Genomic DNA, 25,967 nt, shown 5'->3' with positions numbered 1-25,967 from the left:
TGTACTTAGATAAAAATCTAATTTGGGGGAGATGATGCCTTAACAACGTAACACCTATGATCCAATTTGTCTTAGAGCTGGTATGATTTCAGACTGTGTGGTTTTGTTTTAAAGCCTGATAGTTTATCATTTCCCCCTATCTAAAGTACGTTCAGCTTTTTGCCCCACCCATTTAATTGAAAAAGAAAGTACATTTTTAGCTTTTGAATTGGATCAAAGGTGTTTGGGGGTTTCTTAATCAACACTGAAGGTATTAATATTGGCAGATACTACCAAAGAAAAGTATCCAGGAATATACAAAAGAATAAGGATTTTTTTTTTTTTAAATCTTAAAATAAGGACTTTCTTTAATCCTTACTGGAACTTTTGTGAACTTGTAGACTACCTGGTTGCTGTCAACTATCCTAGGCGGTCACCTCTCTGTTTTGCAGCAACTGCTGAGTCATCATGAATAGCAAGGAGCTTCATGACATGGCATGTTTTGTACTAATGTATTTTGGTTAAATGTCCAGTGGTTTCTGGGCAAAAATGAAGTTTTTGGGTTGTGTAGTAGAGGCTTGAAAGAAGAATGAGCGATCTGGCACTGTTAGTTGATGGATGTTTGCCATTGCTTGTCAGGCCAACCGGCTTGTGCAGTCATGCAGTACCTGCGACTTTCGCATGTGTTCAACTGACTTGTAATTTCCTGTTTTGACTTATTCTGGTTTAGCTCTGCTGAGGTATATCTAAAGTTCACATTTTTTTCCTATTAACTTCTGATCTTTAAAATGGCATCTTGCTTCAAGTTGTGGAGACAAGAATCCATTGTCTTATTCAGCTAACTGAAGGGTAGTAACCTAAGAATTGTAGAAGCAAAAATGAAGAACAGCACCAAATGATTAAGTTGATCATCTTCACTTGCCTTCTTTCCTACCCCCTAACTCTTAGCCCAGATGCATTTAGGAAATGGTATCATTTTGCTAGTGGGAGTGAACAGGTCAGTAAAGAGAATGTGCTTAGTTCTTGTCACCTGTTCAGTCTCCTTTCCCCTTTCCTTTTTGTGCAGATTGTCAGGCCCAGAAAGTCAGCTCTGGAGAGGTCAAGCTGCTTTTCTTAATAGCCACCACAAAAAACTTGAGCCCATGGGCAAACCAGAACCTTGCCTCTGGAAGAATCTACTGCCACCTCCTGGTGAGAAGGGAACTACTTATTTTTGCCCTTTTTTGGGGGGTGTGCTTCAGAGGTGTTGTCTTCTGGTTTGGAGCTAAGGGAATCCACTCATTTTATCTTCCTAGATACAGTTTGTCTTACAAGTCAGTTTCTGCATTTAGCTATTTTTAAAAAAGGGGGGGAGGAAACCCCTTTATCTATTCAGTAGCTGAAATCAGGAGTCTGCAAACGTTTTCTGTAAAGGACCATATAGTAAATATTTTAGGTTTTGTTGCTGCAGGTTCTTTGTTCTGTTTTTATAACCCTTTAAAAAATGTAAAAATCATTCTTAGCTTGCCGCCTGTATGAAAACAGGCTGAGGGCTGAATTTGGCCCACAGACGGTGGTTTGCCTAATCTTGGTTTATATGATAGTGTAGTTTTTTTTGTTGTTTTGGTAGCTTCTGTATGATACTTTGTCCCAAATAACTATGTCCTGCTTGGATTCTGATGGCAAAAGAGTGTTCTCAGTTTTGAAAAGGAGGGATATTTAATGGCTGAATACTTAACTCATTCCAGAAGTCTCTGAGTAGTTTTGACTTTTATTTTATCTTTATTTGCTTTATCCTAGATGTTTAATTAATACTGTTAGTGAAAACAGAAATGGAAATAGTTGATAGGAAAAAAATGTGCTGTAATACAGTCAGGGCCTCTGGATTTGAATCCCTATTCTGCCAGAACTTGGACAAGTTCTCTCTGCTTAATTTACTCATCTGTAAAGTGGAAATGGTTGGGAGGGGTTAAATGAGATAATATAAGGAAAGCTCTTAGAACAGAGCCTGGCATATAGAGTAAGGACTCATTTGAAATTGTTGTGATTAAGTAGAACCTTTTGATTTAAATGTTTTATCGTCTCTGAATTTTGCTGCCTCTTAGTAGAGGTATTTTTCTTTTATGTACCAAAGTTCAATCTTTTATAGGTTTGTACTAGATTTAAAAACTTGTTTTCTGAGTGATGAGGCCAAACCTTTAAACTACCTTAAACTGCGTAAAAATACATTATTTTTAACATGTTCCTCATAGAAATGCCTGTCATTTAAGTGTATAAGAAAATAAATCCAAGTGTTAAATTATTTAATGCATAGTAGGTTTTTTTGTTTGTGATGAGAGGCCCTTGTGTGTGATAGTTTATCAATTTACTCACCAGTTTTTCAGATAATGACAAAAAAGCCCAGGTGTTGTCTCCATTTCCTGGAAAGTCCTTTGATAAGGCAATTACCTATTACTTGAAGTAGAATGGTCTGATGTCACTAATTAAAACCATTTCATTAGGCACAGAATATTATTGGAAAGATGTGATGACCTTGTATTTTCAAAAATGTTTTATTTGTAGCTACTTGGCTAATGGTCATGGTTGTTTTATATATATATATATATTTCCCTTTTAGATAACTGTTTTTGTTTTTTTTAAGATATTTACTGGACTATAATTGCTTTACAATGTTGTGTTAGTTTCTGCTGTATAACAGGGTGAATCTGCTATATGTATACATATATCCCCATATCCCCTCCCTCTTGCGCCTCCTTCCCACCCTCCCTATCCCACCCCTCTAGGTGGTCACAAAGCACCGAACTGATATTTCCCTGGTGCTATGTGGCTGCTTCCCACTAGCTGTCTGTTTTACATTTGGTAGTGTGTATATGTCCATGACACTCTCTCACTTGGTTGCAGCTTCCCCTTCCCCCTCCACGTGTCTCAAGTCCATTCTCTACGTCTGCATCTTTATTCCTGTCCTGCCCCTAGGTTCATCAGAACCTTTTTTTTTTAGATTCCATGTATATATGTTAGCATGCGGTATTTGTTTTTCTCTTTCTGACTTACTTCACTCCGTAAGACAGACTCTAGGTCCATCCACCTCACTACAAATAACTCAATTTCATTTCTTTTTATGGCTTAGTAATATTCCATTGTATATATGTGCCACATCTTCTTTATCCATTCATCTGTCAATGGACAATTAGGTTGCTTCCATGTCCTGGCTATTGTAAATAGTGCTGCAATGAACATTGTGGTATATAACTCTTTTTGAATTATGGTTTTCTCAGGGTATATGCCCAGTAGTGGGATTGCAGGGTCATATGGTAGCTCTACTTTTAGTTTTTTAAGGAACCTCCATACTGTTCTCCATAGTGGCTGTATCAATTTACATTCCCACCAACAGTGCAAGAGGGTTCCCTTTTCTCCACACCCTCTCTAGCATTTATTGTTTGTAGATTTTTTGATGATGGCCATTCTGACTGGTGTGAGGTGCTACCTCATTGTAGTTTTGATTTGCATTTCTCTAGTGATTAGTGATGTTGAGCATCTTTTCATGTGTTTGTTGACAATCTATATCTTCTTTGGAGAAATGTCTGTTTAGGTCTTCTGCTCATTTTTGATTGGGTTGTTGTTTTTTTGATACTGAGCTGCATGAGCTGCTTGTATATTTTGGAGATTAGTCCTTTGTCAGTTGCTTCATTTGCAAATATTTTCTCCCATTCTGAGGGCTGTCTTCATCTTGTTTATGGTTTCCTTTGCTGTGCAAAAGTTTTTAAGTTTCATTAGGTCCCATTTGTTGATTTATGTTTTTATTTCCATTTCTCTAGGAGGTGGGTCAAAAAGGATCTTGCTGTGATTTATGTCATAGAATGTTCTGCCTGTGTTTTCCTTTAACAGTTTTATAGTGTCTGGCCTTACATTTAGGTCTTTGATCCATTTTCAGTTTATTTTTGTGTATGGTGTTAGGAAATGTTCTAATTTCATTCTTTTACATGTAGCTGTCCAGTTTTCCCAGCACCACTTATTGAAGAGGCTGTCTTTTCTCCATTGTGTACTCGTCTCCTTTATCAAAGATAAGGTGACCATATGTGTGTGGGTTTATCTCTGGGCTTTCTTTCCTGTTCCATCGATCTATATTTCTTTTTTTGTGCCAGTACCATATTGTCTTGATTACTGTAGCTTTGTAGTACAACTTGAAGTCCAGGAGCCTGATTCCTCCAGCTCCGTTTTTCTTTCTCAAGATTGCTTTGGCTATTCGGGGTCTTTTGTGTTTCCATACAAATTGTGAAATTTTTTGTTCTAGTTCTGTGAAAAATAGCAGTGGTAATTTGATAGGGATTGCATTGAATCTGTAGAGTGCTTTGGGTAGTATAGTCATTTTCACAATGTTGATTCTTCCAATCCAAAAACATGGTATATCTCTCCATCTGTTTGTATCATCTTTAATTTTTTTCGTCAGTGTCTTATAGTTTTCTGCATACAGGTCTTTTATCTCCTTAGGTAGGTTTATTCCTAGGTATTTTATTCTTTTTGTTGCAGTGGTAGATGGGAGTGTTTCCTTAATTTCCTTTTCAGATTTTTCAACATTAGTGTATAGGAATGCAAGAGATTCTGTGCATTAATTTTTTTAATTAATTAATTTATTTATATTTTTGGCTGTGTTAGGTCTTCGTTGCTGCACGCGGGCTTTCTCTAGTTGTGGTGAGTGCAGGCTACTCTTCATTGTGGTGCGCGGGCTTCTCATTGCGGTGGCTTCTCTTGTTGCAGAGCATGGGCTCTAGAGCACAGGCTCAGTAGTTGTGACGCAGAGGCTTAGTTGGTCTGCAGCATGTGGGATCTTCCCGGACCAGGGCTTGAACCCGTGTCCCCTGCATTGGCAGGCAGGTTCTTAACCACTCTGCCACCAGGGAAGCCCCTGTGCTTTAATTTTGTATCCTGCTATTCTACCATATTCATTGATTAGCTCTAGTAGTTTTCTGGTGGCATCTTTAGGATTCTCTATGTATAGTATCATGTAATCTGCAAACAGTGACAGTTTTACTTCTTCTTTTCTGATTTGGATTTCTTTTATTTCTTTTTCGTCTCTGATTGCTGTGGCTAAAACTTCCAAAACTATGTTGAATAATAGTGGTGAGAGTGGGCAAGCTTGTCTTGTTCCTGATCTTAGCGGAAATGGTTTCAGTGTTTCACCCTTGAGAACAATGTTGGCTGTGGGTTTGTCATATATGGCCTTTATTATGTTGACATACGTTCCCTCTATGCCTGCTTTCTGGAGAGTTTTTATCATAAATGGGTGTTGAATTTTGTCAAAAGCTTTTTCTGCATCTATTGAGATGATCGTATGGTTTTTATCCTTCAGTTTGTTAATATGCTGTATCACATTGACTGATTGCGTATACTGAAGAATCCTTGCATTCCTGGGATAAACCCCACTTGATCATGGTGTATGATCCTTTTAATGTGCTGCTGTATTCTGTTTGCTAGTATATTGTTGATGATATTTGCATCTATGTTCATCAGAGATATTGGCCTGTAGTTTTCTTTGTTCGTAACATTTGTCTGGTTTTGGTATCAGAGTGATGGTGGCCTCATAGAATGAGTTTGGGAGTGTTCCTCCCTCTGCTATATTATGGAAGAGTTTGAGAAGGATAGGTATTAGCTTTTCTCTAAATGTTTGATAGAATTTGCTTGTGAAGCCATCTGGTCCTGGGCTGTTTGTTGGAAGATTTTTTTTTTTTTTTTTTTTTTTTTGCAGTATGCAGGCCTCTCACTGTTGTGGCCTCTCCCGCTGCGGAGCACAGGCTGCGGACGCAAAGGCTCAGCAGCCGTGGCTCACGGGCCCAGCCGCTCCGTGGCATGTGGGATCCTCCCGGACCGGGGCACGAACCTGTGTCCCCTGCATTGGCAGGTGGACTCTTAACCGCTGCACCACCAGGGAAACCCTGTTGGAAGATTTTTAATCACAGTTCCAAGTTCAGTGCTTGTGATTGGTTTGTTTATATTTTCTATTTCTTCCTGGTTCAGTTTCGGAGGGTTGTGCTTTTCTAGGAATTCCAGGTTGTCCATTTTATTGGCATATAGTTGCTTGTAGTAATCTCTCATGATCCTTTGTATTTCTGCAGTGTCAGTTTTTACTCCCCCTTTTTCATTTCTAATTTTATTGATTTGAGTCTTCTCCCTTTTTTCTTGATGAGTCTGGCTAATGGTTTATCAGTTTTGTTTATCTTCTCAAAGAACCAGCTTTTAGTTTTATTCATCTTTGCTATTGTTTCCTTCATTTCTTTTTCATTTATTTCTGATCTGATCTCTGTGATTTCTTTCCTTTTGCTAACTTTGGGGTGTTTTTGTTCTTCTTTCTCTAATTGCTTTAGGTGTAAGTTTAGGTTGTTTATTTGAGATTTTTCTTGTTTCTTGAGGTAGGATTGTATTGCTATAAACTTCCCTCTTAGAACTGTTTTTGCTGCATCCCATAGGTTTTGGGTCGTCGTGTTTTCCTTGTCATTTGTTTCTAGGTATTTTTTGATTTCCCCTTTGATCTCTTCAGTGATCTCTTGGTTATTTAATAACGTATTGTTTAGCCTCCATGTGTTTGTGTTTTTTACAGTTTTTTTCCTTTTATTGATAACTAGTCTCATAGCATTGTGGTCAGAAGAGAAACTTGATATGATTTCAGTTTTCTTAAATTTACCAAGGCTTGCTTTGTGACCCAAGATATGATTTATCCTGGAGAATGTTCCATGAGCACTTGAGAAGAAAGTGTATTGTTATTTTTAGATGGAATGTCCTATAAATATCAATTAAGTCCATCTTGGTTAATGTATCATTTAAAGCCTGTGTTTTCTTACTTATTTTCATTTTGGTTGATCTATTCATTGGTGAAAGTGGGGTGTTAAAGTCCCCTACTGTTATTGTGTTACTGTCGATTTCCCCTTTTATGGCTGTTAGCATTTGCCTTATATATTGAGGTGCTTCTATGTTGGGTGCATAAATATTTACAATTGTTACACCTTCTTCTTGGATTGATCCCTTGATCATTATGTCGTATCCTTCTTTGTGTCTTGTAATGGTCTTTATTTTAAAGTCTATTTTGTCTGATATGAGAATTGCTACTACAGCTTTCTTTTGATTTCCATTTGCATGGAATATCTTTTCCATCCCCTCACTTTCAGTCTGTGTGTGTCCCTAGGTCTGAAGTGGGTCTCTTGTAGACAGCGTATGTATGGGGTTGTTTTTGTATCCATTCAGCCAGTCTGTGTCTTTTGGTTGGAGCATTTAATCCATTTACATTTAAGGTGGTTATCGATATGTATGTTCCTATTACCCTTTTCTTAATGTTTTGGGTTTGTTTTTTAAATCTTTTCCTTCTCTTGTGTTTCCTGCCTACAGAAGTTCCTTTAGCATTTGTTTTAGACCTGGTTTGGTGGTGGTGAATTCTCTTAACTTTTGCTTATCTGTAAAGGTTTTAATTTCTCCATCAAATCTGAATGAGATTCTTGCTGGGTAGAGTAATCTTGGTTGTAGGTTCTTCCCTTTCATCACTTTAAATATGTCCTGCCACTCCCTTCTGGCTTGCAGAGTTTCTGCTGAAAGATCAGCTGTTAACCTTATGGGGATTCCCTTGTATGTTATTTGTTGCTTTTTCCTTGTTGCTCTTAATATTTTTTCTTTGTATTTAATTTTTGATAGTTTGATTAATATGTGTCTTGGCCTGCTTCTTCTTGGATTTATCCTGTATGGGACTCTGCGCTTCCTGGACTTGATTGACTATTTCCTTTCCCATGTTAGGGAAGTTTTCAATTATAATCTCTTCAAGTATTTTCTCAGACCCTTTCTTTTCTTCTTCTGGGACCCCTGTAATTTGAATGTTGGTTCGTTTAGTGTTGTCCCAGAGGTCTCTGAGACTGTCCTCAATTCTTTTCATTCTTTTTTTTTTTTTTTATTCTGCACTGCGGTAGTTATTTCTGCTCTTTTATCTTCCAGGTCACTTATCCGTTCTTCTGCCTCAGTTATTCTGCTATTGGTTCCTTCTAGAGAATTTTTAATTTCATTTATTGTGTTGTTCATCACTGTTTGATTGCTCTTTAGTTCTTCTAGACCCTTGTTAAGTGTGTCTTGTATTTTCTCCATTCTGTTTCCAAGATTTTGGATCATCTTTACTGTCATTACTCTGAATTTTTTGGGGGGTAGGTTGCCTAGTTTGTGTTCATTTATTTGGTCTTGTAGGTTTTTACCTTGCTACTTAGTCTGTAATATATATATATATATATATATATATATTTTTTTTTTTTTGGGTGGTGCTGTATTCCTGTCCTACTGGTTGTTTGGCCTGAGACATCTAGTGCTTGAGTTTGCAGGCAGTTGGATAGAGCCAGTTTTTGATGCTGAGATGAGGACTTCCACGAGGCCTCACTCAGATTGATATTCCCTGGTGTCTGAGGGTCTCTGTTAGTCCAGTGGTTTGGACTCAGAGCTCCCAACCACAGGAGCTCAGCCCTAACCTGTGGCCTGGGAACCAAGATCCTGCAAGTTTTGTGGCACGATAAAAAAAAAAAAAAAAAAAAGAGAGAGAAAAAGGAGCACTACAGTATCAAAGAATAAAAAAGAAAATAAAATTAGAAAGATAAAAAATATATTAGGAAAAATAAAACTGTAGTTGGAACAACTGCAGCAAGTTAAAATAAAACTACAACAGAAAAAAGAAAAAAAGGGGGGGGGGCAACAAGCCAAAAGGAGAGAACAATAACAAGGTATAAAGAATAAAATAAAATTAGAAAAATAAAAGATTTATTAGGGAAAATAAAAATATAAAAGAATCGGAACAGTGAATCAACAAGGTAAAACAGAACCCCGATCTAAAAGAGGAAAAAAGAAAATAAAAAAGCCTTGGCTATGGGAGTCAAAAAAAGCTTGGCGGAGTTTAGGCGGGGGTGGAACTGAGTCAGGAGCAGAGTTTAGCGTTGGGCAGGGCCTAGGCAGGGTGACTGTTCAAGCGTGGGGCGGGGCCTCTGCTTAGGACCTGCTTGGAAGGGGTGAGGCAGCACCTCCAAAGGAGGGCCTCCAGAGTGTGGAGTTCCTAGGGCCCTGGTTGAGGGTGTGTGGGAGGGGTTTAGGCCCAGCGCATTGGAAGGGGTCTCAGAGTGGATCTCTGAGGGCAGAGGTGGGGCCCTGGGTGGGGGGGCAGGGGCGGGGCTTGGGCTCTGCGTGGCAGGAGAGACTCCGAGGGCAGAGGATTAGGCCTGGGAGCCCAGCAGGCGTCCTGGTGCCCAAGTGGACAGGGAGAGCACGGGCCCTGTTCCCTTCCGTTCCTTTGTGCCCCTCCCGTTCCTTTGTGCCCCTCCCCCACCGTCTCCCCCGTAGCCACTGGACCCCTAACCGGTGTGGGTCCTGCTGCTGTAGGAACCCCTCCCTTCCCGTAGCCACACTTCAGGGGTGCCGGTCCCAGAGTTGCGGCCTTTACTTTTGCTCCCCCTTCCCTCCCTCCTAGTCCCTCAGGACCCATGCAGCTGGAGGGGCCCTTGGTGGGCAGAGGATCAGGCCCGGGATCTCAGCAGGCTCCCAGGGGCCCAAGTGGGCACGCTCCCTTTTGATCTTCTGCCCTCCCAGTGGTTCCCCAATTTCCCCCTTCGGGCGTGGGATCCCTTCCCCTCCCCCAAACGCCCCTCAGGGGCGCCAGTCCCGTCCAGCCTCCACTTCTCCTCTGCCTTCACTCTCCCCACGCCCCCTGTCCTACCTGGTCGCTGGGGGTTCTTCCCGTGTCTGTGGTTCCGCACTGGTGCCTGGTAGGTGCCCTAGTGGTGAGGAGACGCGAATTCTGCGTCCTCCTAGTATGCCATCTTAACTCCGCCCTCTCTGTAATATATTTTTAAAGGATTCTTCTGTGTTGCTAAGCCCAGTTGAAAGTCTTGCTACCAGATACAATTTACTGTGTTTACTGTTGGAAAAAGGATGGTAGAACGCCTCTTTCGTCTAAAGATATTTCAGCTTCCCTGCCCCTTTGCTTGTGACTTAAAGAATAAACTTTAACACCCAATTTTCAAACAGACTGTGAAAGGAAAGTGACAATATCTTGTAGATAACTTTTAGTGGATTAAGTTGCTTTAGGCTTTTATTGTGTCTCCTATTGCTAGTTTGAAAGGTCTCTTAGGGACTCCTTTTCTTGTCCTTGTTGTTTGATTACTGTTAATTATCTATTAATACCACCTCTATAATGTAGAGCTCTAAAAATAAGAGACTAAGCCAGGTCATGTTTCTCCTTCCTGAATTAGTGTTAGTCTTAAAGGACGTTGAAAATTGTGGCCAATTGTAATTTAAAATTTTCTTAGCTACAATAACTATTATGCTCATGTTTTGTTTTTTTAAATTAATTAATTAATTTTATTTTTGGCTGCGTTGGGTCTTTGTTGCAGCGAGTGGGGGCTACTCTTCATTGCGGTGGCTTCTCTTTGTTGCAGAGCGTGGGCTCAGTAGTTGTGCCTTGCGGGCTCTAGAGCACAGGCTCAGTAGTTGTGGCACATGGGCTTAGTTGTTCCGCAGCATGTGGGATCTTAACAGACTAGGACTCAAACCCATGTTCCCTACATCGGCAGGCAGATTCTTAACCACTGTGCCACTAGGCAAGTCCCTATGCTCATGTTTTTTGAGTTTATCTCTTGATGTTGAGAAGAGAAATGAAAAGTATAAGGAATGGATTTTACGTGGCTAGAAAGATTTGGACTGGGTGGTTAGGAGAAACTTGGCTGCTAAATGACTATCTGTAGGTTGTAAAATGTGACAAATAATAGCTTAGGTTAAATTCAGATTATTGAAACTAGATTCAGTATAACTGCATTAGAATTTGAATACTTTATAATAGAGGTGCATTGTTAAAATAAGTAATGTTAGAATGGATATATTAAAAAGCTGAAACTAACTGAAAGATTAGAATGGCATCTAGGTTTTTACTATTTAGTGTTTAAGTTTTTTTATATTTATAATTAGATATTCTTTAAGTCTCATATGAAGTCTTGGGTTCTTAGCCCTTGTTCTTCACTTGGGCTTGGATGGAGCAGGGGGAAAACTGATTAGGGAATCTATATGAAATGAGACTTCCAGGAAGTGTGGAGAAACTAGTGATACGGGAGTTGAGTGGGTAAGGAGAGAGTTCACAGGCCCCTGGAAGAAAACTGAGGGTCAGTGACAAGCTTCAACAAAATAAAGGCAGCCGAAAGAACAGACAGAAATCAAAACAGCAGTGTATTCTGGGAGAATAGGGCTTCAGAACCTTAAAACTGAAGATGGGTTATGTTTGATATTTATAGTTAGCAATCCCGTAAAATTTACATGAGAAAGATTTTATAATCTGAATACTGCTATTTAGTAGAGGGTAATGTGAAGAAAGGAGAGTTGAGGGAATTCCCTGGTGGTCTAGTGGTAGGGCTCTGTGCTCTCACAGCTGAGGGCCTGGGTTCAGTCCCTGGTCGGGGAACTAAGATCCTGCAAGCGACACAGCGTGGTGCAGCAAAAAAACAAACAAAAAAACAGTTGAATAGAACTGAAGTCAAAACTCAAGTAAACTAATAGGAATAGAGAGCATTATATAAGAAGAAGGAAGGCTATATAGTATTTATAAGGAGAGGTGTCTCTGGTTATTACGATATTACAAATTGGTGAGACGATATACAGGAATTTTTTTTCCATTACAAATGAGTTCTGAGTTAGGATTGTAGAAGAGCCTTGCCCCACCTCAGCCTTTTTCATTAACCCTTGAACTCAGGTTAAATGAAATTTGAAAAGCTAATATATTCACAGTACCTTACAGATTGGATGTGCTTGATATGTGTATAGTATTGAATTTACTTCTGGCCCCCAAATTGAGTATTTATTCTAGATCTCAGTGACATTTTGATAGTGTTTTTGTTGTGAGGTGTTTTGTTTTTGTTTTGTTTTTGCCATGTTTGCCAAATGAAGAACCCTTAGTTCTTGAGGATAAAAAAAGTCCAATCATTTTAATCAGTCCAGGTTTAAAGATTCACTCCTGTAATCCTTGAATTTAACTTCATTACTTAGGATCATCTGGTGTAGACTTTGCTTTGGCTACGAGGAGTATTTTAAAGATTTTAATGCCCCATTTGTTTTGTTGCTTTTTCTGATAAGCCCTTCATTAATTTTTATTTCTTTGACTACTTTTCTGCTTCTCTTCATTTAGTTGGCTTTGTGGTATTTATCATTCCAGAGGATGGTTCAGTTTTCCCATGCTCTTGGCTAACTTCACAAGTTGTTTTTTGGAGGAAGGACTATTAGTGTGGCAACAAAAATAATATTTGTTTAAGTTGAAGCTGTTAGACCAAGCAAATGTATTATTTTTTTTTTGAATTCTAGGATTATTGATGTCCTTTTTTGAAACTTGCCACAGCATATTCGTATGTGGGAATAAAAAGCTGGTTGACTAGTGCAGCTGTAGAAAATTAAAATCATGCACCAGCTAATCTGCGCACTGTACAGACCTGTTGCCTACCTTCACAGAGCTGATCCTCCAGGGGAGGTGATAGACTGTGATTACCATCCCATATGACAGATTGCCTGTAGGAAGTACAGGGTGCTGTTGGTGCATGTAAGTGAGTGACTGTCCTAGACTTGGAGGATCAGAGAAGATTTTCTGTAGGAAAACTTAAACATCAAGTTACAATGATGGCAGTTATGCTTACCACTGAATCCTGTGGAAGTGGAGAGAAAGCTATTCTGGTAAAGTAGGATTTGAGTATTCACTGCTTAGTAGACCTTTACTTAGTGTACCTCTTTCCCCCGCAAGGTTGGTTGGTTTGTTTGCTTGCTTATTTATTTATTTATTTTTTTTTGCAGTACGAGGGCCTCTCACCGTTGGGGCCTCTCCCGTTGCGGAGCACAGGTTCCGGATGCGCAGGCTCAGCCGCCATGGCTCACGGGCCAGCCGCTCCGCGGCATGCGGGATCTTCCCGGCCTGGGGCACGAACCCGTGTTCCCTGCATCGGCAGGCGGACTCTCAACCACTGGGCCACCAGGGAAGCCCTGCTTGATTATTTTTAATATCACAAAACATTCTTTCTTCAAGTCCATATAGGAAGCTGATTTGCGCCATTCCTGTAAAGACCTGAAGCGTATTATCTCAATAACTCTTGAAAAGATAGACCTTCTTTGGTGATTGTAAAAGGAACCTTTTCTTCCATAAGAAAACTATTTTTCCCCCTTTTCTAGCTTCCTTCACTTTTTCTCAGTTTTCCATTAGTGGCTGAAGTACTTTGAAACTCATAAAAATTGCCCGCCAGGGAAGTACTTCTCCAAATCTATATGATAGACAGGGTCCCTTACATCTTCAGTCTACCCTATTCTGTGCATAATCAGAAGATTTCTCTTCCCTAACAGCTTTTTAAACTTCTAGTATCTGGTAGTGGGTTATTTACTATAAATAAGCATGTTAAGTCTTTAACTGGAAATAAAAGAGATTCAAAGGTAGCCTTTTATGTTTTACTTTTGTTTACTTCTATATTTGATTTTCAGAATTCATATTATAAAGTAGGTATTTATGAAAGTTGGTATAATGGTATGACATCTTTGATGAGATAATCTCGGAAACAGTTTATTTTGTAGTTAAGTTTATACTCAGGGTTATGTTTATCATGGCCTTAATTGGGAAACTTGTCAGAGTTTTTAGATGATTTTAGTACAGTGGTTCTCAAACTTTAATTTGCGTAAGAATCACCTTAAGAGCTTGTTAAAACAAATGTACATTTCTAACATGCTCTTAGGTGACACCAAACCAAGGCTGCTGGTCTGAAGATTCCAATTTGAGAACCACTTTTTTAGGCTTTTTTATAGTCACTAGATAAGCCACAGAACAAAAGGTTACACGTACATTCTCACACATACATGTACGTGCACACACACATGATTAAAGGGGAATTTTGAAGGATCGAAATAGTTATTTCAGGTCTATCAGGTTTTGCATTTATTAACAGCGTTACGAGAAGCTTGGATGGCACGTGCCAAGGACATTCCTACATGTGAGTCTTTGCACCTTTTGCTTTCTCAGCCTCTAATACTTCTCTGCTAGAAACGTACATAGCTCATTTCTCACTTTTTCAGGTCTTTGCATATATAAAACGACTATCCCCATTTTGCTTCCCTTTATTGCTTTATTGCTGCCCATAGCACTGAATCACCATATCATGTGTTACATGTTATACTTATTTGTCTCCCTAACTTAGGATCTAAGCTCCAAGAGGGCAGGAACCTGTTCCCTGTTTTTTATCCCTAGTGTTCTTGCCTGACATGTAGTATGTGATCAATAAGTGTAGATTAAATGAAGAAAAGCAATGTTTGCCTTTTACCTCTGTGAGCTAGATAAGATATTAAAATATTCATCAGGGTAAGCCTCTTTCCTGGTCCGTTTATGTACTGTTTTACAGACATAAAAGTTGGATGTAACTTTTGGATAGTGAGTGCTTCCCCAAGTGTGGTATATGTGTTCCATTGTTGCTAAAGAAGATGAATCTAACTGATACGTGGACTGACTTTTTATTTTTCATGTTAATTAGAAAACAAATTTAACAAGTAAGGACCCAACAGGAAACAGTTCTCCCGATGGTTCAGCTGAAATATCTTTAAGAAAGAGTCTACTCAAAGATATGGTGGTGATTAAAGGAATAACATGCAGGATAGCAGGATACCCAGAGACTAGCAACAGTGGGAAGCTGCTACCATCCCTAGGACTGGATGGATAAAGGGAAGAATCTGTGCAACTGGAGTGGAGGAAGGGCTCCCTGGCTGGAGCTGTAGTTTTGGAGAAGGGGCGCTTGAGCAGAGGGAGCATAGGAAGAAAGACTTCTCTTTCCTCCCATACTCTAATATCTAATATCCTCCAGAATCTCTCATGAGCCAATCCAGAAGCCAGTTCGTTGAGACAGCCAGTCAGGAAGATTTTATCGTATAGGAAAAACTGTTTATTAAGAGAAATAAAATAAATAGATAGAAAGAAAACCATTAAATAACAGTACAGGTAAAAATCATGGCTACAGTTTGGGAAACACTGGGGAAATAGTTATTAATCCACATTGTATTCAGCACAGTCCACTATAAGATTTGTTTTTCTGATTTATTAAATAGCATTTTAATATTATGATATATTTTAATTATTGTCTGACTAGTGCTCCACATGTATGTTTTCCAGATAACTGAATATTAAGATTTAAGTATACATAATTTTATTCACCTCTTGTAGAGGGATTTCTTCCCTGAATTGTATTGTGATTTCCTGAAATGTATCTAATTTCCTAATCTCTTTAATGAGATTGGTGGTTCTCAAACTATAGCATACATCAGGTTCACTTGGGAAGGTTTGTGAAAACAGGTGAGCCCTGTCTCCTGAATTTAGTAGGGCTGGGGTTGGGCCTTAGGTAATGCAGATATAAATGGTGAAGGGACCACATCTTGGGAACCACTAGTACTAGGGTATACTGAGCTTAATTTAACTTTTCTTGATGACTTAGGGTCATTTACCCTATAGAGGCATATTGAAGTAAGGGGATATTTCTTTTTAATAATGGTTCCAGGTCAATTTTAGCATCTGTATTTAATTTTGTTGTCAAGTGCATCATGCTGTCATTCATTGTGCCATTAGTAATTCCTCTCTCACTGTAATTTTTTTTAAAATTTATTTATTTTTGGCTGCATTGGGTCTTCGTTGCTGCATGCGGGCTTTCTCTAGTTGAGGCAAGCGGGGGCTACCCTTCGCTGTGGTGCGGGGACTTCTCATTGTGGTGGCTTCTCTTGTTGTGGAGCACAGGCTCCAGGTGCACGGGCTTCAGTAGTTGTGGCCCATGGGCTCAGTACTTGTGGTGCACGGGCCTAGTTGCTCTGCGGCATGTGGGATCTTTCCGGACCAGGGCTCGAACCCGTGTCCCCTGCATTGGCAGGCGGATTCTTACCTACTGCGCCACCAGGGAAGCCCTCTCACTGTAATTTTGTACTAAGCTGCTCTGGGCTGAGACTAAATAAATTGGTTACATTTTAGTTTAGAAAAGAGAAGGTCTCCAAGCAAAATTCATGAGTTTCAACGAAGGAGCTTTTTTTTTTTTTTAATCCATTTTGACTGTTCAATTTTTACTGATTATTCTCCACAATACCTAATGCTGCCACATAAGTGACCTTTGGTTAAGTACGGTGCTAATTTTAAGTTGTTCTGTACTTGCCTCCTTCAGTGACTAGAGATCACAGGAATCTCTGATACTTTTAGTAGTTAAACCCCTTAGAGGAAGTCTACAAAAGATTTATTTTACACTAAGTTCTTGCTGTAGTGCCTTAACATCGCTTTGTATCAAGTGTGTCTTTTTTTTTTTCTTATTTAAACTGTGTTATGTATTGAAAGCACTTTCAAGTCTTTTGGAATATGGGGAGGGGGTAAATAAATATTTAAATATAAATAATTAGCAAAATAATAAACATGAATGTTTTTATAAATGTTAAATCTTGGAGTAGGTATAGAATCTTTCTTTCCAAAGAAACTAATACTGTGTAACATTGGCATAGAAAAGGGGAACAGTGAATTTGTGTTTTTCGTTAGTGAGTATTCTAGGGCTGCTGGCTTCATGTGTTGTTAGAGATCTTACACAATGTAGATCTGTTCAAAGTTTCTGTTTGGAGGAAAAGTAATTACTTTTTTCCCAGTTGTTACCTACAGCTTTTCAGATAATCAGGAAAATACTATTCAAGTGCTTATATCAGAGGTGTCTTCCATCTTTCCTATTGACAGAATTTTTCAAGGCCTCTTTGTCTTGGGTTTGCTTTCAAGGTTCATGTGTTCTGCCTTAACTTTACTGTTTTTTTTTTTTGTACCTGCTGATTCATTCTTTCCCTTCCGTGACTTTCTCTCTGAAATCCTATTCTGTGAAGGGAATTGTTGCCTAAAACTGATTACCTCACCCCAGCTTGTTTCTGCTAATTTTTTTTCTCATTAGTAATAAAATTATCAGTGTATGTTTCTGTTAATATTTAGTAAATTGTGAAGTGCTTTCACATTACTTCATTTGATCTTCATTATAATTCCTATCAGGTAATAGTAGGAGAGAGTGTTATTCTTATTTACCTAGAGTAAATCGTAGTACAGCCTGCCAACCCCGAAGTCAATGCTTTTACTCTATCCTAGATATACCACAGCAGTTGTGTTTGTACCTGGGCAAGTTACTTAACTTCATTGTCTCTCTTCATATGTAAAGTGGCACGGTTAAAACCAATTTCATAAAATTATTGTGAGGATTAAATTGAATAATATGTTTAAACTGCTGAGAACAGTGTCTGTTCTATGATGAATGTTAATAATGCTGGTAGTTGTTATACCACATCTTTTTCTCCCTTTAAAAGTTACTGTAATAAAATAATTGGTTTTCAGGCAACATTTGATATAACAAAATTTTACCATCAAAAAAAAATCTTAGATTATTTCTTGAGTTTATTATGTTGGATTAGTTGTCTTATTGCCTTTTAAAAAAATTCTCATTTGTCTAAATTTTTATTCTTAAAGAATGTGCAATAAAATATTTGAGGAAGCTGTTGAAGGTATTTATTGCTTCTTTTAATATGCTGGGATCAAGATGGATGCCTTTTGTCTGGGATTATAACATTTTAGTGCATATCTTATTACTAAATCTAAAATTTATATTGCTTAGTTGAAGACCTGTGAGTTTTTTAAAGATTAGAATAGTATGGCCATTTGGGACAATTATTGGCTCATGGACATATGCATATGAAAGAAAGAAAAAAGTAGGAATTTTATAAAGTATAGAATTTGTAAAATACATTACGTCAACATTAACTCACGTAACTGAATTTTAGGAAACTTTGTTGGAAACAGTTGTGTTTTGCTTGGTATGGCTTTCTGTAAATAGGTACTTATTTAAAAGATAAATTTCTAAAACTGCCTTACATGTTTTCCCCCCAACAGGGCATTCTCAGCAGGGTTACAGAATCTGTTAAGAATATTGTGCCAGGATGGTTACAAAGATACTTTAACAAGAGTGAAGACGTATGTAGCTGCTCAACAGACACAAGAGAGGTGGCACAGTGGCCGGAAAATAGGGAAGATGACCATATAATATATGCTGATGAGGAGAACCCTAACATTCATGATGGGAGAATCACTCCTGAGCCAACAGTCAGTAATACAGAAGGTAAATGGAATGTGGATATTTTGTTGTGAATGATAGGTTTTCATGCCTTAATTTAAAATATGTTTATGTTACCTGGCTATGGTAAATCTAATTGTGTAGTACAGAAACGATGTTGGAGGAGGGTGATGATCACCTTCAAATTAGAAATCTTTTTTATTTATCAGCTTTTTTGTTTATTAAGGGAGGCTGAAATATATCAGTTGAGGGTGCAAGCTCTGCTGTTAGACTTTGGGTTTGAATTTTCATAACACCAATTGTTAGTCATGTGGCTTTGGTCAAGATAATCTTTGTTCTCCTCTGTACCCTCAGAAGTGGTTTTGAAAAAAGTAAAGTTGAAGCCCTTTGAGTAGGTCGTGGCACTAAAGGAGCAGCGTGGCAGTGCTTCCCACAGCACACGGACTTGGGTATGGTGTCACTGCAGTTGTCTTCTGTCCTCTGCAGCTAGTGCAGCTGGGCCACTTCATTAATCTTACCACTGAGTGACCCTGCATTTTAAATGCTTTTGTGGATCCGTTTATGGCGTTTTTGTGGAGTTTACAAGTATTAAATAGCTTCAGTGTAACCCATGAATGTGACATATTTGGGAATATTACTCTGTCATTTCACTTTATATATTTTTTACAGCTTTAGTGAGATGTACTTCACCTAACAATAGGACTCACCCATTTAAATTGTATAGTTCAGTGGTTTTTGGTATATACAGAGTTGTTCAGTCACCACAGTCAATTTTAGAACATTTTAATCACCATCCTTCCCTCCTCATCACCGCAAAATCCTATACCCATTAGTAGTCCCTCCCCATCCCTACCCCTCCAGCCCTAGGCAACCACCAATCTGTATACTGGACATTTCATATAAATGGAATCATAAAATATGTGGTCTTTTGTAACTGGCTTATTTCACTTAGCATAATGTCTTCAAGGTTCATCCATGTCATAGCATGTATCAGAACTTCCTTTTTATTGCCAGGTAATAGCTCATGGAATGGAGAAACTACATTTTATTTATCCATTCATCCGTTGATGGACATTTGCATTGTTTCTACTTTTGGGGTATTATGAACAGTGCCAGTTTGAGTATTACTATGCACATTTTTGTGTGGATATGTTTTCTCTTGGGTATATAACTAGGAGGAGAATTGCTGGGTCATCTGGTAATTTTACATTTTGAGGAAAAACTGTTTTTCTAAAGTGGCTACACCATCTTACCTTCCCACCAGCGGTGTATGAAGAATGCAATTTCTTTACAACCTCACAAATACTAATTTTCCTTTTTTAAAAAAACATAAATTATACCTATTTTGGTAGACGTGAAGTGGTATCTCGTGTTGATTTGCATCTCCCTGATGACTAATAATGAGCTTATTGAGCTTATTTCATGCTTATTGGCCATTTATACATCTTTGGAGAAATGGCTATGCAGATCCCCCTTTTCCATTTTTAACTGGGTTATTTGTCTTTTTATAGTTGAATTGAAAGAGATCTTCACATATTCTGGATATAAGCCCTTACCTGTATATGATTTGCAAGTATTTTCTCCTATTCTGGCTTCTTGATGGTGTCCTTTGAAGCACAAAATTTTAAATTTTGATGAAGTCCACTTTATCCCTCAAGTATATGTTTCTTTCAGTTTATATATTTTTTCTTTCACTACATGTTTTGACTTATAATTATAAAAATGTTTTTGAACTCTGAAATCTTGTCTTGCCTAAATAATTGATGTGGATATGTGCCTATTAATTTTGGTATACTTAGTAACTTATTTTCCTGCCTGATTTGCTTATAAGGGAAAACTAGTGAGGGTGAAATGGGCTGAAAGAGTGATTCTTACTTGGGAGAAATGGCAAATCTAAGTTTTCTTAGTGATATTCAGTTTGGCTTAGTCTTCAAATCCTTGCTTATTTTTATTAGAGTAACTTAGGGAGTTTTAATATCTGTACTGTTCAAGATTTCTTTCTAATATATTACCAGCAACCATCTTGAGGTTTTATTTGGTAGATCTCTAAGGTGACTGCTTCTATATTGTTCTCTTTTCTGGACATCAAATGGGACCACAGCTTCTTTCTTTCTTTTGACTGGAGACTTTTAGTGTGCAGCAGCATATATCTACAGTGACTGAAACCTTCTTTTGCATCCTAATGAGTATGCTTGTGGGGATTAACTAACTTGAAGAATTTAATTCAGCTGTGAGATTAATGGCGTTTCTCATTTTACATCTGTAAAGTTCTTTTCCGTTTGTATTTTCATTGAAATTATGGAATTAATTCAGTGGTCTGCCAAGGTTAATTCCAACTTGGATTTTATTCATTATATTATTAGGTTTGTAAGGTAGCTTTTCTGTTATGTGTATATTACACACACCTTTGTGAATAACTTCTAAATTTAAATTATTGTGGAAATTTTCAAACTACAAAAGTAAGGAGGATAGTACAATGAACCTCCATGTACCTGTAACCCAGCTTCAAAGACAACGAGCTTATGGCTGACTTTGTTTTCTTTATTCCCACATCTATTTACCTACCTTCTCCGTCTAACTCCCCTGATTATTTAGAAGCAAATTGTGAACAGCTTTCTGATATTAACTTCAAAAACTTGATGGCATTTTCCCTCTGTCTTGTCTAAGAGCTGACTCCTGCTCCTGTCTTAAAATCTGTAAGTTCCAGGCAGTTCTCGTCTCACAATCTGCCTCCACCTTTCTCAAAGTATTTATTCAATAGTTGTAGTCACATGTGTGACTACAGTACTGTTGATAACTCCCCAGTATGGTGAATATAGATCTTACTAGATGTAGCAAATCAGTTTATGTTTACTCTGTGAAACATTACTCTTAAATTTGACAATGCATTCTCAAAACAACTTAGAGGGCTTCCCTGGTGGCACAGTGGTTCAGAGTCCGCCTGCTGATGCAGGGGACACAGGTTTGTGCCCTGATCTGGGAAGATCCCACATGCCGCGGAGCGGCCAGGCCCGTGAGCCATGGCCGCTGAGCCTGCACGTCCGGAGCCTGTGCTCAGCAACGGGAGAGGCCACAACAGTGAGAGGCCCGCGTACCACAAAAAATAACTTAGATATACTTGCTTTTAAAGTAGTGTAAAATTATCAAAAGCTTAAAATAATTTAGATATAACAGTCCTGAGTGTTGTTTACTAAATAGTAATTTCACCACTGTAACTTTTGTATTAATAGTAACTGGAGCTGGAGCGTATAGGACATTCTTCAAATAGCACAGTGCAGTATGACAGTTATAGAATCTGTGGCCCCTTTCAGATCTGTTGTCTGCAACTGTCTGCTTATATGTACCTCCTTGTACTGACTGTCTTAATGATGGTGAGCCATTAGGTGTCTAGATTTCTTCTGCTAGGGTAATGAAATGGATCAGTGAGAAGAACCTCAAATAATGTACCCGTTAGATTTTTATTGATTCAGTAAGAGTTCACGCCTCTGAGAGCCCCACAATTGCATATTTAGTATGCTAGTCAGCAGTAGATTGAAGTTGTAGACTGCATTGGCTGATTGATACTATGTGATCATAGGTGTACTCTTAGAAACTGGGCATTTACGGCTGATGTGAATCTGTAGATGATGTGGCCTTATTTAGTCTTATTATCCCCAAATGCATCCTTTATTGGGCCTGATTTGGAGGTTAAGGAAGCTCTGTAAATATAAAAAACTGGCATTGCTATTAGCAGCATACCTTCCAGTAGAAGTGTATCATACTAGATTTCTTTTTTCTCTATAGCTTCTGTATATACTAGATTTAGTAAATGTCTGCCAATATCTAGAAAGTTGTCCTATCACTTTTATCCTATAGGATGAACTGCTGTAGGCATGAGAGAATGGGTAAGTAAAAAGCACTTTTAGGATATAACATACTACAAAGTTAGAATACTTAATACTCTAAGAAACATTTCAGCCTGTATATGTATGAATCCTGACTGCAGAGAAATTGAAATATGATAATCTTTAGATGCCAATAGGTTTAAATGCCGATACCAGTAGATTTCGAAGCTCCAGCCAGTTTCTGTCTTAACTTGAGCAAGCTTGATAAGAAATTATTACATATACATTAAATTCTAATTCCCCATTCCCCCTCCCCCCTGCCCCTGGCAAACACCACTGTAGTTTCTCTATGACTTTGACTACGTACCTTATATGAGTAGAATCATACAGTATTTAATCTTTTGTGACTGACTTATTTCACTTAGCAGAATGTCTTCAAAGTTCATTCACATTATTGTAGCATATATCAGAATTTATTTCCTTTTTAAGGCTGAAGAACATTCACTGTATGTATTTACCACATTTATTTATTCATTCATCTGTTGATGGATGCTTAACGTTACTTCCACCTTTGGCTCTTGTGAATAATGCTGTTAGAAACATGGTTGTACACATCTCTTTGAGACTCTGCTTTCAGTTCTTTTGGATATATACCCAGAAGTGGAATTGCTGGGTCATATGGTAATTCTATTTTTAATTTTTTGAGGAACCACCATACTGTTTTCCACAGTGGCCACACCCATTTTACATTTCCTCTCAACAGTGCACAAGGTTTCTAGCTTCTCCACATGCATGCCAACATTACTTTCTTTTTTTCTGATAGTAGCTGTCCTAATGAGTGTGAAGTGGTATCTCACTGTGGTTTTCATTTGCATTTTTCTGATGACTAGTGATGGTGAGCATCTTTTCATATGCTTTTGGTTGTTTGTATATCATCTTTGGAGAAATGTCTGTTCAAGTCCTTTGCCCAGTTTTTAATCAGGTTATTTGATTTGTTATTGTTGTTGAGTTATAGGAGTCTTTTATGTGTTCTAGATATTAACCCCTTATCATATATATGATTTGCAAACATTTTCTACCATTCTGTAAGTTGCCTTTTTATTCTTGATTGTGTCTTAGTGCACAAAAGTTAAGTTTTATATAGTCCCACATGTCTTTTTTCTTTTGTTGCCTGTCATATCTAAGAAATCACTGCCAAGACTAATGTCTTGAAGCTTTTCTCTGTTTTTTTTTCCTATAAGTTTTACAGTTTGGGGTCTTATGTTAGGTCTTTAAAACAGGTTGGGTTTATTTTTGTATATAGTGTAAGATAAGGGTCCAGTTTCCTTCTTTTGCCTGTGCGTATCCAGTTTTCCCAAGATTATTTGTGGAAGAGACTGCCCTTTCCCCATTCATTGATTGGTCTTGGCACTGTGTCAAGGATCATTTGACCATGTATGCAAGGGTTTATTTCTGGGTTCTCTATTCTTTTCCATTGGTCTACCTGTCTGTCTTTATGCCAGCAGCATACTTTTGATTACTGTTTGGAAATAAGTTTTTGAAATCAGGAAGTGTGAGATCTCCAATGTTGTTCTTTTTCAAGATTATCTTGGTTATAAGTGGTCCCTTGAGATTCCATAAGAACTTGAGGATGAATTTTTCTATTTTGTCAAAAAAAGTCATTGGTTTTTTTAAAGGAATTGCATTGAATCTGCAAATCACTTTGGGTAGTATTGACATTTTAACAACATTAGGTCTTCCCATCTAAGAACATGGGATGTCTTCCCATTTATTACATCTTCTTAAATTTCTTTCAGCAATGTTTTGTAGTTTTCATCATGCAAGTCTTTCACTTCCTTCCTTAGTTAATTCCTAAGTATTTTATTCTTTTTGAAGCTATTAATGATGCAATCATTTTCTTTATTTACTTTTTAGGTTGTTCATTGTTAGTGTATAGAAACAAAACTGATTTTTGTATGTTGATTTTTTTTTTTTTTTTTTGCGGTACGCGGGCCTCACTGTTATGGCCTCGCCCGTCGCGGAGCACAGGCTCCGGATGCGCAGGCTCAGCGGCCATGGCTCACGAGCCTAGCTGCTCCGCGGCATGTGGGATCTTCCCGGACCAGGGCACGAACCCGTGTCCCCTGCATTGGCAGGCGGACTCCCAACTACTGCGCCACCAGGGAAGCCCTGTATGTTGATTTTGTATTCTGCTACTTTGCCGAATTTGTTTATTCTAACACTTTTTTTGGTGGAATATTTAGGGATTTCTGCGTATAAGATATATCATTTGAAAACATAATTTTACTTCTTCCCTTCCAATTTGGATGAATTTAGTTTCTTTTTCTTGCCTTATTACTCTAGCTAGAGTTTCCAATCCTGTGTTAAATAGAAGTGGGGAATGCAGGCATTCTTATCTTATTCCTGGTCTTGGAGGAAAATCAGTCTTTCACCATTAGGTATGATGTTAGCTGTTAGTTTTTCATATATATGGCAAATCTATTGTTCTTTATTTATACTTGGAATATGGAAACCACTGCTTAATATGTCAATCATCCACAGGCCAGAAATCATGTGTCATGGTGAAACAATAGAAGCATTTTTTAAAATGTGATTTTTCAAGTGACTTTTGACTAAATTATTTTGTAGAATATGGATGGAGATTCTGGGTTCTGTTGTCTTCCTCTGAGAAGTATTGATTCTTGTTTCAGCAAGCAGTTGTTACTGAATGATCATTTTGAACTCTTATATAGTTTTATGTTTTATTAATGTCCATCTGTGGAAAATCTAAGGTGTGTGTTAAGTCCCCTAAGGTGGAGGGATTTAGCCTCCAAACTCTGTCTCCTCTGTGGCTTTTTCAAACTCTGTCTCCTCTGTGGCTTTTTAGGTGGGTTTACAGCAGGTCTTGTTCTAGGACATGGCCCTTGGTCTCAAGGGAAAGCTCTTCTGGTATCTCAGCTGAATGCCAGGGTTATTTAAGGAAGTGTTTATGGGGCCTCTAAATTCTGGCAGTCTTGGAACTTCACTGTCCTCAGCACTGCTTTTTCCCCCTAGCACTGATCAACCTTCTAGTAGCTGTTTTCTCAATTTCATAGCAGCTGCTATTTGGTAAGCCTTAGGTGGTCTTGCTCTGTGTGTGTATAGCCCGTCCACGCTCTGGACACTCCTGTGTAGACTTCTGGAGGCCCCTTCCTGCGTAGTTTTCTACTGTTCAATACCCTTAATTCTGATTTCTGCCTACTGTATTTTGCTTTGACTCCAACTCTCTCTGCCAGGTCTGGAAATGTTCCTAGACAGCTGGGTAGTGATAGGGCTCACTGTGAGTTTTTCTTGTCCGTTTTCTGTTGTCTGAAAGTTACTACCTCATGTATATTGTCCACTTTTATAGTTACTTACAGTAAGAAGGGCTAGTCTAGGGCCTCACTTATTCCAGCCTAACTGGAAGAGAGTCTTTTGGAAACTTCACAAATGATTCTAAAGTTCTTAAAAATACACCAGAAAATGAATAGAGAAATCCTGAAAAAGAGTAAGGGAAATGTGATGTAAGTCAGAGTAACTTTTACAGGTATTAAATGTGTTATAAAGCTATAGGATTTAAAACATTATGGTACTGGTATAGATATATATCGTTGGGGAAGGCCTCCTAGAATTTACTATGTGGTAGTGGTGGCTTCTCGATCAGTGAGGAAAAGATGGCTTACTTAAGAAGATTATTTTAGAATATAAACAGACTAACCATTTGGAAAACAATGAAGCTAAATCATTCCCTGACTACTTCATCATAACTGATTCCATATGGAATCAAGATTAAACATTATATTGAAATAAAAGCAATACTACCAAAAAGAAGAGAGTAAAATTTTTTATTTCTTAGTCTTGGAATGGTAGAAGTCTCTGTAAAAATACATATTATTTTCTGTATTACAAAGGACACCATCAAAAAAATAATGGTTTCAACCAACAGTGAAAAAAATTAGTTGTGATATTTCAGATCATGTCACACTAATCTTACTGATCAAAAACTAGATTGGACTAATTTTATTAGCAAGATAAACTATATCAATGAGCAGTTAACAGAAGAAATATA

At 38.1% G+C, this 25,967-nt stretch overlaps 1 protein-coding gene across 1 annotated transcript in view; it reads left to right on the top strand.

The window, feature by feature from the left end:
* Nucleotides 1-25,967, top strand: part of NUP153 (nucleoporin 153) — a 74,776-nt gene that overhangs the window by 2,099 nt on the left and 46,710 nt on the right. The window contains exon 2 of the mRNA XM_082663070.1: nt 17,897-18,122. Coding sequence (XP_082519196.1) covers nt 17,897-18,122 — 226 coding nt within the window. The remainder of the gene's footprint in view (nt 1-17,896; nt 18,123-25,967) is intronic.

Source organism: Grampus griseus (genome assembly GCF_964374135.1).
Source record: "Grampus griseus genome assembly, chromosome: 10".
Taxonomy (NCBI): Eukaryota; Metazoa; Chordata; class Mammalia; order Artiodactyla; family Delphinidae; genus Grampus; species Grampus griseus.
The sequence above is the reverse complement of the archived record's forward strand: the minus strand, read 5'-3'. Positions and strand labels throughout refer to the sequence as shown.